This window comes from Phyllostomus discolor, chromosome 6, assembly GCF_004126475.2.
Source record: "Phyllostomus discolor isolate MPI-MPIP mPhyDis1 chromosome 6, mPhyDis1.pri.v3, whole genome shotgun sequence".
Lineage (NCBI taxonomy): Eukaryota > Metazoa > Chordata > Mammalia > Chiroptera > Phyllostomidae > Phyllostomus > Phyllostomus discolor.
Genome location: NC_040908.2, coordinates 42,160,491 through 42,174,445, shown reverse-complemented (window position 1 = coordinate 42,174,445; position 13,955 = coordinate 42,160,491). Strand labels below are relative to the sequence as shown.

The window sequence follows — 13,955 nt, the reverse complement described above, 5'->3', positions numbered from 1 at the left end:
TCCAGCAATAACTACCCTTAGCTTATGTCCATGGGTTGCGTGCATATGTTCTTTGGCTTCTCCATTTCCTATACTGTTCGTAACATCCCCCTGTCTATTTTGTACCTAGCAGTTATGCTTTTTAACTCCTTCATCTTTCCCCCCATTTACCTCCTTCCCCCTCCCAGCTGATAACCTTCCAAATGATCTCCATACCTATGATTCTGTTCCTGTTTTGGTTATTTGCTTATTTTTTTTTCTTTTTCTAGATTCAGTTATTGATGGTTGAGAATTTGTTGCCTTTTTATTGTTCATCATTTTGATCTTCTTTTTCTTAAATAAGTCCCTTTAACATTTCATGTAATAAGGGCTTAGTGATGATGAACTTTTTTAGCTTTACCTTATCTGGGAAGCAGTTTATTTGTCCTTCCATCCTAAATGATAGCTTTGCTGGATAGAGTAATCTAAGTTGTAGGTCCTTGCTTTTCATCACTTTGAATATTTCTTGCCAGTCCCTTCTTGCCTGCAAAGTTTCTTTTGAGAAATCAGCTGATAAGTCTCATGGGAATTCCTTTGTAGGTAACTGTCTCCTTTTCTCTTGCTGCTTTTAAGATTCTCTCCTTATCTTTCATCTTGGGTAACTTAATTATGATGTATCTTGATGTGGTCCTTTTTGGGTCCAACTTCTTTGGGACTTTCTATGCTTCCTGGACTTGTATGTCTATTTCCTTTGCCAGATTAGGGAAGTTTCTTTTCATTATTTTTTCAAATAAGTTTTCAGTTTCTTGCTCTTCATCTTCTTCTTCTGGCACCCCTATGATTCAGATATTGGAATGTTTAAAGTTGTCCTGGAGGTTCCTAAGCCTCTCCTTATTTTTTTGAACTTTGTTTCTTCATTCTGTTCTGGTTGAGTGTTCATTTCTTCCTTCAGCTCCAAATCATTGATTTGAAGCTTGGCTTTCTTCCCTTTACTGTTGATTCCCTGTAGGTTTTTCTTCATTTCACTTAGTGTAGCTTTCATTTATTCCCTTAATGTATTTGCCATACTCATTGAGTTCTTTGAGCATCCTGATCACCAGTGTTTTGAACTCTGCATCTCTGTTCTGTTTAGTTCTCTTTCTGGGATGTTGTTCTATTCTTTCATTTGGACCATATATTTTTGTCTCCTCAGTTTGTCAGCCTCCCTGTGTTTGTTTCTGTGTGTTAGGTAGAGCTGCTTTGACTCCCTGTAAGAGGCACCTGTAAATTGTGTGGGATGGAGCCTTAGGCAATCTCTAGGGTGGGGCAACCCACTTCACTGGTTTGTGGCTCTGTGTGGGGGAAGGGCTCAGAGAGGGGACTTGCCGCTGCCTAGCTTTTGGGGGTTTGCCAGCACTCGCTCCATTTCCAGTCACTTCACCCACTCCCTGTATGCAACTAGCAAGCACCCTTCCAGTTCTTGCCCTGATGTTGAACCCCAGAGTGGATGAGTTTACATACATTTTAAGACTGCAGGGGCTGTTTAAGGGCCTGTTTAAGCAGAGTGTCCTGTCTGGCAGTTTCTTCTGCTGTCCCAACCCCTCCTGTCTTTTATAGCCAGAAGTTACAGGGATTTATCTTCCTACTGCTGGGACCCTGGGCTGTGTGATCTGGCCTAGGGATGGGATTGCTCACTTCCAAGGTATCTCTCCCAGTTTTTATCCACCACACATGAGTGTGGGACCGCTCTTGCCTATTCTGCCACCACTGCCGCCACTACCTCTTTGTGCCACGCGGCGTCTCCCCACCCCTCCTGCCCTGTCTGTGCATCTCCACGCCCCCAACCCATCTAGATAAATATGGCTTCTTTAAATCATTGGTTGTCAGACTTCCATACGGTTCAATTATCTGACAGTTCTGGGTATTACTTATTTTGAGATTTATAATTCTTCTTGTGTTTGTGTGAGGAGGCAAAGTGTTATTACCTATGCTTCTATCTTGACCAGAAATCTTCTGCCTAGGTATTTCTTGTAGCTGTTCTACAGCAAAGATGGTGTTTTAAATTTTTATTAATTAATTACTTAACTAAGTAATTAATTTTTAGAAAGAGGGAGAAAGAGAAGGAGAGAAATAGCAATGTGTGGTTGCCTTTCATGCGCCCCCAGCTGGGGACCTGGCTGGCAACCCAGGCATGTGCCTTGATAAGGAATCGAACCTAGTGACCCTTTACTTCGCTGGCCAGCACTCAATCCACTGAGCCACACCAGCCAGGGCTCAAAGGTGCTTTTTAAATCTTAATAAGTATTGACAGTTCAAATTACTTACCAGGTCTTAATTTTTTTTATTTTAAAACCAATATATTACATTGTTATTTTTCCTACCCAACCCTTTTGTATACTTAACCCTTCATGTCCTTTCTGATAGCAAAATATTTCTAGGAGACTGTTAGTAGGGTTATGAAGTCTTTTCCTTTGTCTGTGCTGCCCTACTAATGAGAAATATATTTTGGGGAAATAATTTACCTATAGTTTCAGAATTGGGAAGGATAATGGGTGGGAAGGAGATGAGCTAAATTCTTTCACATTCTTGATTCATCCTTTTAAAAATCAAACTTATGAAGGTTTTAGATATTCTGTTAACTGTATTATTTTACTAAAAGCCTACCTTATTTGTTTTTATATACTGTGGCACATATTTGTCTTTTAGTTATTTATAGACCTTCTAAAACAAAGTGGTCAAGTTAATCTTATGGTTTAATTTCTGCTATGTGTGTTCTATATATACTTACATATGTGTTCTATGTGATCACACACACGTACTTATATATTGCTAATGTTTAAGGTGATAATTGATGTTCTTCATTAGGATGCTAGATTAATATATAGATAGGCCTATGTGACAGCTCAAGAAAAACCAAGTTCTTTGTGAACATATTTGATACATTTCTTTCAGGTTCTGAGTTCTGTCCGCACAGAATGGGATCCACTGGATGTTCGCTTTGGTGCCAGACAGACTTGCCAGGTGTTGACAGTGGAGCACTCCATCAGTGTAGACAAAGAGCCCATGGCTGACAGCTGCATCTATGAATGTGTTCGGAACAAAATTCAGTGTGTCTCAGTCACCAGAATACCACTAAGATCCAAGGCCATTAGCTGCTGCAGGAATGTTACTGAAGACAAATTGATTCTGGGCTGTGAAGATTCTTCAGTAATTCTTTATGAAAATCACCGTAGAGTGACTCTCTTAGCCCAAGCTGAACTTTTGCCTTCATTAATAAGCTGCCACCCAAGTGGCACCATTCTGCTAGTTGGCAGCAATCAAGGAGAGCTGCAAATTTTTGATATGGCTCTCTCCCCTATTAACATCCAGCTCTTGGCTGAAGACCGCTCACCTAGGGAGACTCTACAGTTAAAAAATTTTTTTGATGTTTCCAGCAGTCTCGTTCAAATGCAGTGGGTAGCTCCTCAGATTGTTTCTCAGAAGCCTGAAATTGGGGGCATCTATAATCTCCTCTTCCTCAGGTTTGACAGAGGACCTTTGGGTGTACTTTTGTTTAAACTTGGTAAGTCAAAGAAGTTGGTGAGTAAGTAAATTAAAGTGTTTATGGCAGTGATACTATAATTAAGACACTAAAATTATTTTTGGTGTGTAGATTACCTATTTGTCATCCCATAAATATTCTTGCCTTTCAAACATGTCATATCATTTCCTTAAGAATACTTTGTGGATGATTTTCCAAATGTCAAGGATCACTCTTTAATACCATTGGGTATGATACTGATGCATTTGGAAATTGTAGTAAGTATCTATTGTTATGAATAAAAAGCCTGAACTTTCACATTTGATACTTTCCAAAATAAACTGTCTACCAAAAATTCCTTTAGATGTAGGTATGTGAATATTTTACTTCATGTAAATAAATATATGTATGTAAATATTTTTATTTTATTTTTATTTATTTTTCTCCCCTTTGTTCTCCTCTGCCCTGCACCCTGCACCAGCATTCTCCCCTGCCCCTTGGTTCATGTCCTTGGGTCGTACATATAAGTTCTTTGGTTTCACCATGTCCTATACCATTCTTAACCTCCCCCTGTCTATTTAGTACCTACCATTTATGCTTCTTACTCCGTTTACCTTTTTCACCATCGCACCCTTCCCGTTCCCTGCTGATAACCCTCCACGTGATCTCCATTTCTGTGATTCTGGTCCTGTTCTAGTGGTTTGCTTTGTTTTTTTGTTTTTTGTTTTTACGTTCAGTTGTTGATAGTTGTGAATTGGTTGTCATTTTCCTGAACACAGTTTTGATCATCTTTTTCTTAGATAATTCCCTCTAACACTTCATATAATAAGGGCTTGGTGATGATGCACTCCTTTAACTATACCCTATCTGGGAAGCACTTTATCTGGCCTTCCATTCTAAATCAAAGCTTTGGTGGATAGAGTAATCTGGGGGTCCTTGCCTTTCATGACTTTGAATACTTCTTTCCAGCCCCTTCTTGTCTGAAAGGTTTCTTTGGAGAAATCAGCTGATAGTCTTATGAGAACTCCTTTGTAGGTAACTGTCTCCTTTTCTTTGCTGCTTTTAAGATTCTCTCCTTATCTTTAATCTTGGGTAATGTAATTATGATTGGTGCAAGGAAGCACCAATCTTGGTGTGTGCTTCCTTGGGTCCAACTTGGGTCTCTGAGATTCCTGAATTTCCTGGAAGTCTATTTCCTTTTTGCTGATTAGAGAAGTTTTCCTTCATTATTTGTTCAAATAAGTTTTCAATTTCTTGCTCTTCCTTTTCTCCTGGCACACCTATGATTCAGATGTTGAAACGTTTAAAGTTGTCTTATATGTTCCTAAGCCTCTCCTTATTTTTCTGAACTCTTGTTTCTTCATTCCATTCTAGTTGAATGTTTATTTCTTCCTTCTGCTCCAAACTGTTGATTTGAGTCCCAGTTTCCATCCCTTTGCTGTTGTTTCCCTGTATATTTTCCTTTATTTCATTTTGCATAGCTTTCCCTTTTTCCTCTTTTGTGACTATACTCAACCATTTCTGTGAGCATCTTGATTACCAGTGTTTTGAACTCTGCATGTGATAAGTTGGCCATCCATCACTTAGTTCTATTTTTGGAGTTTTGATCTGTTCTTTCATTCAGGCCATATTTCTTTGTCTCACACACCTATTACATAGTAAGGGGTGGGGCCTTAGTTATTTGCCAGGGCAGGGCAACTTATGTCGCTGTATTGTGGCACAGTCTGAATGAGTGTTTCTTCTTTAACTCCATGGTTGTCAGACTGCCATACAGTTTTATTTTCTGGCAGTTCTGGTTATTTTTTGTTGTTAAGTTTGTCATTGACCTTCTTTTGGTTGTGAGATGAGGCAAAGTGTATCTACCTATACATCTATCTTGCCCGAAGTGCTGGTATGTGAATATTTTAAAAGCACTTAAAGTGTCCACTAAAAAATTCTTTGTAGGATCATAATAGTTTTCTATTAAAATTATTTTAGATTATAGGTGTACATTGCTTCCCAGATTGGAATTGTGTAAAGCAAGTGTTTTAAAAGAAGAGAGAGCATGTTTAATTAGCATTTGGTAAAGATATTTTTACAACTTTTTTCTTTCTCTTTTAGCTAAATATATTTAAAAGGATTCATCAATATTACAAAAGTTGTATACTTATATAGCTCATTTCAACCAGGAAACTTTAGAATACAATTTCATTATTATGATATATTTGCCTGTTGTAGGTTTGCATTCCCAGCTATACCCTGGAATATATGATATTCTTTAGGTAGTCTTGTATAATTTTAACAATGTTATTAAGGATTTTATTTATTTATTTTTAAAGAGAGAGGGAAGAAAAGGGAGAGAAACATCATGTGTGGTTGCCTCTTGTGTGCCCTCTGCTGGGGACCTTCCCTGCAACCCAGGCATGTGCCCTGACTGGGAATAGAACCAAGGACCCTTTGGTTCTCAGGCCGGCACTCAATACACTAAGCCACACCAGCCAGGGCTTAAAATTTTTGATAGAATCTCACCTAGGTTTTAAAAAACAGATTTTAATTAAGGCACATTGTTACTTGAAAACTTAGAAAAGTAAATCCATTTAAAAGCCCCTTATAGGCTTTGGTTCTGTGGTAAAAAATTAAGTTTTTGAAGACATTGTAGTGTTTATTAAATAGCTCTCAGTTTACTTTGTTTTTTATGGATCTTTTTGCCTCTGAAATTGAACACATGAAATAAATCTAGTGAAAATTTCTTGATTAACCTGAAGGATATGGATATAATATGAGGGCTGTTTTTTTTCCTACATAATAAAAATGCAACTAAATGTATTCATAATGTTAATATTGTCCAAGGAAAAAATGTTTAGAATCTCATTTATTATGATATAATCCAGTTCCACTTTGTCCCACTGCATTTTTAACAGTTATATGTCTTCATACACAACACTCATTAAAGTGAATGTTAGATGTTTTGCATGTCTGTCTGTTAAAACACACACACACACACACACACACACACACACACACACACCCTATCAATTACCCAGTTACCTGTCAAACAGAAGGCTGTCTGCCCACATATACCTAGCTTTTCTTTAGCCCTCCCTTGTGGGCCTACTCACAACAGCTTTGCAAAAAGCACAGCTTTCTATTCCTATCTCTAGCACATTTGCCTTCTTACTAAAGCAAACAGGCTCTCAGTGTAGGGCTTTAGAGGGCTTCCTGCTAATTGCCAGCTTGTAAACTTAATTGGACTGTCTCCCTGGGCACTGTTCCGAAATCAATTAGGCAATGAGTTGGCTGTCACCTCTTTCAAAGAAGGTCTCTTGGAAAAGAACTATCCAATAGAAGTCAAGTATTCAAATGAAAAGGTGATAACTTCTGCAACTGACATTTATCATTTAAATTTTATTTTCAATATGACTCTTAACATTTTATAGAACAGGGAAAATTTACAGCCTTACTGACTCTTTAAAAGATCTAAATATGGGGTTTCCCAAGATTAAACTGTGTTATTAAACTAATGCTTATTACAGATTATTTTTTTCTCTAGGAAGAATAGATTCCTTGAAACAGTAGATTCCAATTAACAGATCTTTTAATTTTTTTTTAAAAAGAAAATCTTGTTTAAAGGACAGATTTTTCTTAGGATCTGCTACTAAATACATCCAAAAATTTTAATATACTTCTTGAATTAACACAGCGCTGATTCTGGGCAGCCATGTGGAATTTTCATGTATAATTCAAGTTACTGCATATATAAACAGGTAGTTACATGTGCAGTTTCCCTACTGGGGAGCATTTACGAGATTTTTTTTCATATGCTTGTTATGCAAGGCTTTGGAAAATTTGACATGAAAGGTGTAGCTTACAATTTAAGAAGCTGAGATAGATCATAGTTTAAAAATAGAATGCTGTCATATGTAAACGTGGCAGTGGTTGGTGCCAGCATGCAACGCTTTTTGGAGTTTGACACTTAGAATAGGTCAGTTAGTATAATGTTGAAAGAAGACTCTGTTCCAAGGCTAGAGCGACCATTGTAAATCCTTATAATCATCAGTCAAATGCATTCAGGATTTAAAGGCCATCACTACTGTTATTAGAAGAATTGAAAGAACATGTCTTTTTCAGGAAGGAGCGAGGTGTCATCCTCCCATTTAGAAACCAAGAAGTACTATTTTATACAAAGCAATATGCAATCAGAATTTCTTTTTCTGATATAATCACTATCCCATATGTCCACATTCTTAGACTGAGATTAATTTTTTAAAAAGGAGTCCCTAACTATACCACTGAGATACTAAAATTTTTCCATTTTCATCAGTACCTTTTCTGATCCTTACCCCTCTCTTTAAATTTACATGATCAGCTCCCTGCCCCCTCAACAGAGAATTTTGCCTTTTAATAGGCTCTTCATTAAGTTTCTCAGCTTTTTACCACCCACTCACCTATCCATCCACCCAACAAACCAATCAACCACTCATCTACATTTGCATAAATCCTTCCCTCTCTATTCACTGGGAAAGGAGCCTTTTCTCTTGTCCAAGACTAGTTCCACCACTATTTCTACTCTGAATCCCACAACATTCCCTTTGACACCTTTACTTTGTATCCCTCCCCACTCCTCCCACAAATCTTGCTACATCAGCAGATACAGGCCCAAACCATACCATAAAACATCTCTTCCTTACAATTGTTTCCCTTCTGTTATTAATCAAATAAATGTTCACCTGCCTTTTGTAGTCAGACTCAATGGAATATCAGTGAACACTGACTTTCTCTGCTTCTTCACTTATTCATTCCTCACAGCTCCAAATTCTTGCTTCTGTCTTCAGTATTCTCCTGGAACTGCTCTTGGAAAGGTCACCCTGTGACTTTCTAATTGAGGCATATATTTCTTTTATTTACTTGAAAACTTCTCAGAATTTGAAGGCTTCTCAGAAGTTGAGGCTCTCTAAGGTTCCATTTTTACCTCTTCTACCATTTTATACAGTTTCAGAGTTTATTTTTAAACTCTGAGGGATTTCACTATCCCATCTCTGACTTCAGCCCAGACTACACCTGACTCCACATCCACATATTCACCTGGCTTGTTGGATACCTCCCTTTAAATGTACACAAGTGCCTCAGACTTACAATGTACAGATATGAAATCATCATCTTTCTCCCCAAACCTACTTCTGTATTTTCCATTTTGGTGGATATTACAATTATTCAGATGGATTCCCAAGTCACAAGTCATCCTAAAATCCTCTCTCACCCTCAATGCCATATCAAATCAGTGACCAAATTTCAATTCTGCCTTCTAAATGCTTTCAGAAACACATTATTCTATTCAACCTTGCTGTCATCACCTTAATCTAGTTGTTTCCTGTTTTCCCATGATCAAGCAGTGACCGTCTATAATTATCTGCCTACCAATGTTCCCATCCCAGACCCCAATTAATCTAACAGTGCAAATTTGGTCATGGACTCTCCAGCTTGAAGTTCTTCAGTGGTTGATCAGCCCTCGTCTTCCTCTCAGGCTTCTTCTCCCCAGCTGGGCTGTACTAGTGTGGCTCCCCAGTCACAGCACATGCTCTCACACTCCCTCCTTCCCACAGTGGTGTTGACAGTATTCTGTCTACCTACAGTGTCCCCATGATGCTCTCAAAGAGCCTACAAAGTTGGAAAAGGTTCAATGTTCAAGTGATAATGTTAACTAAGAAATAATTAAAGCTAATAAAAAATGAATAATTAAAGCTAACTTCTCTCTCATAGGCAATGTGTGTGTGCATGTGTCTGTTACTCTAAAAAACAAGCACTATGATTTTTTCTTAGAACTTTTATAAGAAGTATTTCTTCTTCAAAATAATTATTTTATAGTGAATTATTTAAATATTATACTTTACCCAGGTGGTAGTTAATTGCTGGAAGAAAATGTCAAATATTTTATTATATCCCTAGTCATCTTAAAATTGGATCTCCCCCTGGCTGGTGTGGATCAGTGGACTGAGCACAGTCCTACGAACTGAGAGGTCGCTGGTTTGATTCCTGGTCAGGTCACATGACTGGGTTGCAGGTCAGGTTCCTGGTTGGGGGTGTGCAACAGGCAACTGATCAACATATCTCCTGCACATGGTGTTCCTGTCCCTCTCGTTCTCCTTCCCTTGCCCCCTCTCTAAAAATAAATAAATAAAATCTTTAAAAAATTGGATCTCATATCATTTGAAATAGACTGCTATTCCAGACAGAATTCTGTATTCTTCAAATTAGAGTCATGATGGATTTTTTTTTTTCAGCGAAAGTGAGGCGTTTATTTACAACCTTGCAGGAATGGGTGTCCGACAGCAGGCACTGGATTTTTAAATAAGTTTATTGAAGTATAATTTATAGAAAATGAAACGTACCCATTTTAAATTTACAGGTCAGTAGGTGTTAACAATGTATATATCTTCATGATTACCACCACAATCAACATAGAGAATGTTTACATCACTCCCACCCAAAATTTTCTCAGGCCCATATGCAGTCAGTCCTCACAACCCTCAAAGCTAAAGAGCATTGACACACTTTCCGTTGTTACAGATTAGATTTGCTTCGTCTAGAATTTCATAGGAATGAACTAAAAAAGTTGTAACTCTTTTGTGGCTTTCTACTTTCACTAAACATTAATCTGTGGGAATCTTCTATATTAGTGGGTGTATCTGTAAATTTCCTTTACTGAGTAGCATTCCATTATATAGATTAAACCACAATTTGTGTGTCTTTTCACATGTTGATGGACATTTGGATTGTTTTAATATTTATGCTAATATCACTAAAAATGCCACATACTTTCATGTATAAGTCTTTGTATAGACATATATTTTAATTTCTCTTGAGAAAAACCTAGAAGTAGAAAGGCTGGGCCACATGCTAAGTGTATGTTTAACTTAAGAAGAAACTATTTTGTAGCTCCACATCCTCGATCATACTAGGCATTAATGGTCTTTTTAAATTTTAGCCATCCTAATGGATGTGTAGTGATGCTAATTTGCATTTCCATGATGAGTATTGGAGTTGAGCATCTTTTTATGGGCTTATTTGCCATATGTCTTCTCCAGTGGAATATTTTCAAATCTTCTGCCCACATTTAATTGAATGATTTACTTTGATTTGTAAGACTTTATATATTCTGAATGAGAGTCCTTTGTAAGATACTAGTATTGTGAATATTTTCTTCCAGCACAGTTTACCCTTTCATTTCCTTTTGTTTTCTTTTTTTATCCTTATCCAAGGATATGTTTATTGATTTTAGAGAGAGAAGAAGGTGAGGGGAGAGAGAGAGACTGCCTCCCATATGCACTTTAGCTGGGAATCAAACCTACAACCTAGATATGGGCCCAACCAGGAACTGAATCCACAACCTTTTGGTGCACAGGACAATGCACCCACAAACTGAGCCATCCTGCCAGGGCTACCTTTTCATTTTCTGACAGTGTGTTTCAGGTAGAAGTCTCTAAATTTAAGGAAATCCAGTTCTTAAAATTCTGTGCTTTATGGCTTGTGCTTTTTATGTCCCATCAAAGGAATTATTGTTTAACCCTGTTTTCTTCTAGAAGTTTTATGTTTTTAGTTCTCACAGTTAGTTTTATTGTCTATTTCAACTTAATTTTCTGCATGTGGTGTGAGGTATGGGTTGAAATTAAATTTTTAATATAAATATTCAATTGTGTCAGCACCAATTATTAGAAAGATTATCCTTTCCTCATTGAATTACATTGACCATGTGCATGTGTGCCTATGAATAGACTCTTTTCTCTCCTACTGATCTATATGTCTCTACATAAGTAAGTACCACATTACCTTAATTACTGTGGTTTCATAGTAAGCCTTAAAATTAGGTTCTGTTAGTCCTCTAACTTTGTTCTACTTTTTCAGAATTGTTTTGGCTACTCTAGATCTTTAGATTTCTACATAAATATTAAAGCTGACTTGTCAATTTCTGTAAAAAGACCTCCTAGATTTTGATTGAGATTATATTGAATCCATAGATCAAATTGGGGTAGAATAATAATTTAACAATACCGAATCTCCTGATCTATAAACACAGTCTCTCCAATTACTCAGGCCTTCTTTTATTTCTCTCAGCAGTATTTTATAATTTTAAGCGTAGAGATGTTCATATTTTGTTCACATTTCTGGGTGCTATGATAAATAGTGTTTTTAATTACAGTTTTTAATCGTTCATTGGGATTACAGAAATAAAGATTTAAAATATGACCACATATCCTACAACACTGTTAAACTCATTTGTTAGTAGTAATTTTTTTTGTCAGTTCCTTAGGATTTTCTACATAGATGAATGACACCTGCCATTTTAAGATTTTTTTTCTTTTTATTGTTGTTCAAGTACCATTTTTCCATTTTATTGCCACAACTTTCCCCCACCCCACCCACCCTCAATCCTACCTCCCTTGGGCTTTGTCCATGGGCCCTTTATATATGTTCCATGACAACCCTTCCCCTTTTAAAAAAAGATTTTATTTTATTTATTTTAAAGAGAGTGGAAGGGAGGGAGAAAGAGAGTGGAAGAAACATCAATGTGTGGTTGCCTCTTACATGCCCCCTATGGAGACCTGGCCCACAACCCAGGCATGTTCTCTGATTGGGAATCAAACCAGCAACCCTTTGGTTCACAGGCTGGCTTTCAATCTGCTGAGCCACACCAGTCAGCTTGACAACTGGGATTAAAAACAGTTTTACATCTTCTTATCCAACCTGTATGCCTTTTGTTTGTTTGTTTGTCTGTTTCATTCCCTTACTATACCAGCTAGGAAATTGCAAGAGAGGACATGCTTGCCTTGTTTCTTATCTTTGGTGAAAATCATTTAATCTTTCACTCTAAGTATGATGTTATTTGGGCGAAGAAGTCCCCTTCCATTACTTGTCTGATGAGATGTATTATTTTGAGTGTATGTTGAATTTTTTCAAGGGCTTTTTCTACATCTATTGAAATGATCATATATTTTGTCTGGCCACATGGTGAATTATATTAACTAGTTTTCAGATGTTTCAGCAACCTTGCGTTTGTTGGATAAATCTCTCTTGTTTATGATGATTATCCTTTTTAATTGTGTTGTAGCTTTGCTAATTTTTTGTATCTATTTATATGAGATACTGGTCTTTCCTTTTCCTTTTCGTTTAATGTCTTTGTTGTTTTTGGTATCAGTGTAATGCTAACATCACAAAATGAATTGGGAAGTGTTCCCTCTTCTTATATTGTGAGGCCTGTAGAGTTGATATTGTTTCTTATTTTAATGTTTAAGAGAATTCACCAGTGAAGACATCTGTACATACAGGTTGTGTGTGTGTATCTATTCCACTATGAGTGTGTATGTGTTGTTTATGTAAAGGTTTTCTAACTATAGATTCAAATCCAAATAATAAAGGGTAATTCAGCTTATCTATCCCTTCTTGAATGAGCTTTGATAGTTTTTGTTAAATCCCCATTGGATGAAGGAGAGAGAATGATGATTCAAATCTAGCCAGTCTTGACAGTCTTAATACCAAATACTAGGCTATTTCCCCAATCTGAAACTGAATAGCAAATGTCTCAGTTTGTCAGACTCCTAAGTATCAAGCTCTTGTGCCATTATGCACATAGAAAGGCTAAGCATTCATTAATTTAAAAACAAGTAGTTACTAAATTTACACAGTATTCCCCCCGCTCACCAGCCCTTACTGCAATCCCCAATATGCAACCAGTGTCATGCGGTGCCAGGCTGTATTACATACGTATATAGTATGTATGTATATACACACACACTTGTATGTAGAGACATACACACAGTACTGGGTACAAATGGCACTTAACAGTTCCTACAAAAATTCATTTTCAGTTGAAGTATTAAACTTCAAAACTGAAAAACATTACTAAAATCATACTTCCTTAAGATAGAATATGAATTGTTTGTTCAGTTTAGCTTCTCAATCTAAAAATGGCTGTAAGGTAAGTTTTTATTTGGGGAAAAAAAAGCAGCCAAATGAGCGCAATTTCTCTTTCCAATTTGGCCAGGCTATTTCATAGAAATTACTCCTAATAGACTAAAAAATCTGTGGCACCTTCCAGTGGTTCAAAGAAATAGTTTTTTAATTCATTGATTTTCTCTAGTCTTTGTTTATTTCTATTTCTTTTTGTTTATTTTAGGTCTAATTTACTTTTCTTTTTCTAGGTTCTTCATATGGAAGCTTGGATTTTTTATTTTTACACCATTTTTCCTTTTCTAATTGAAACAGCTATATGTTTCCCTCTAAGTACTGCCTTAGCCACACCTTACAAATTTTGATGTTATTTTAAAACTTTATTTATTTCAAAATATTTTCTAATTTACTTTGTAATTTCTTCTTTGAGGCATAGGTTATTGAGAAGAATGTTGATTAATTTCTAGATGTTTGGAGATTTTCCAGGTATCTTTCTGTATTGATATCTAATTTAACTCTGTTGTGGTCAAAGAACCTACTCTGTGTGACTTCAAAACATTTAAATTTACTGAGGCTT

General features: G+C 36.6%; 1 protein-coding gene across 1 annotated transcript in view; it reads left to right on the top strand.

Moving 5' to 3' along the window:
- Positions 1-13,955, top strand: part of LOC114498694 (WD repeat containing planar cell polarity effector) — a 295,440-nt gene that overhangs the window by 51,012 nt on the left and 230,473 nt on the right. The window contains exon 9 of the mRNA XM_028514800.2: positions 2,890-3,499. Coding sequence (XP_028370601.2) covers positions 2,890-3,499 — 610 coding nt within the window. The remainder of the gene's footprint in view (positions 1-2,889; positions 3,500-13,955) is intronic.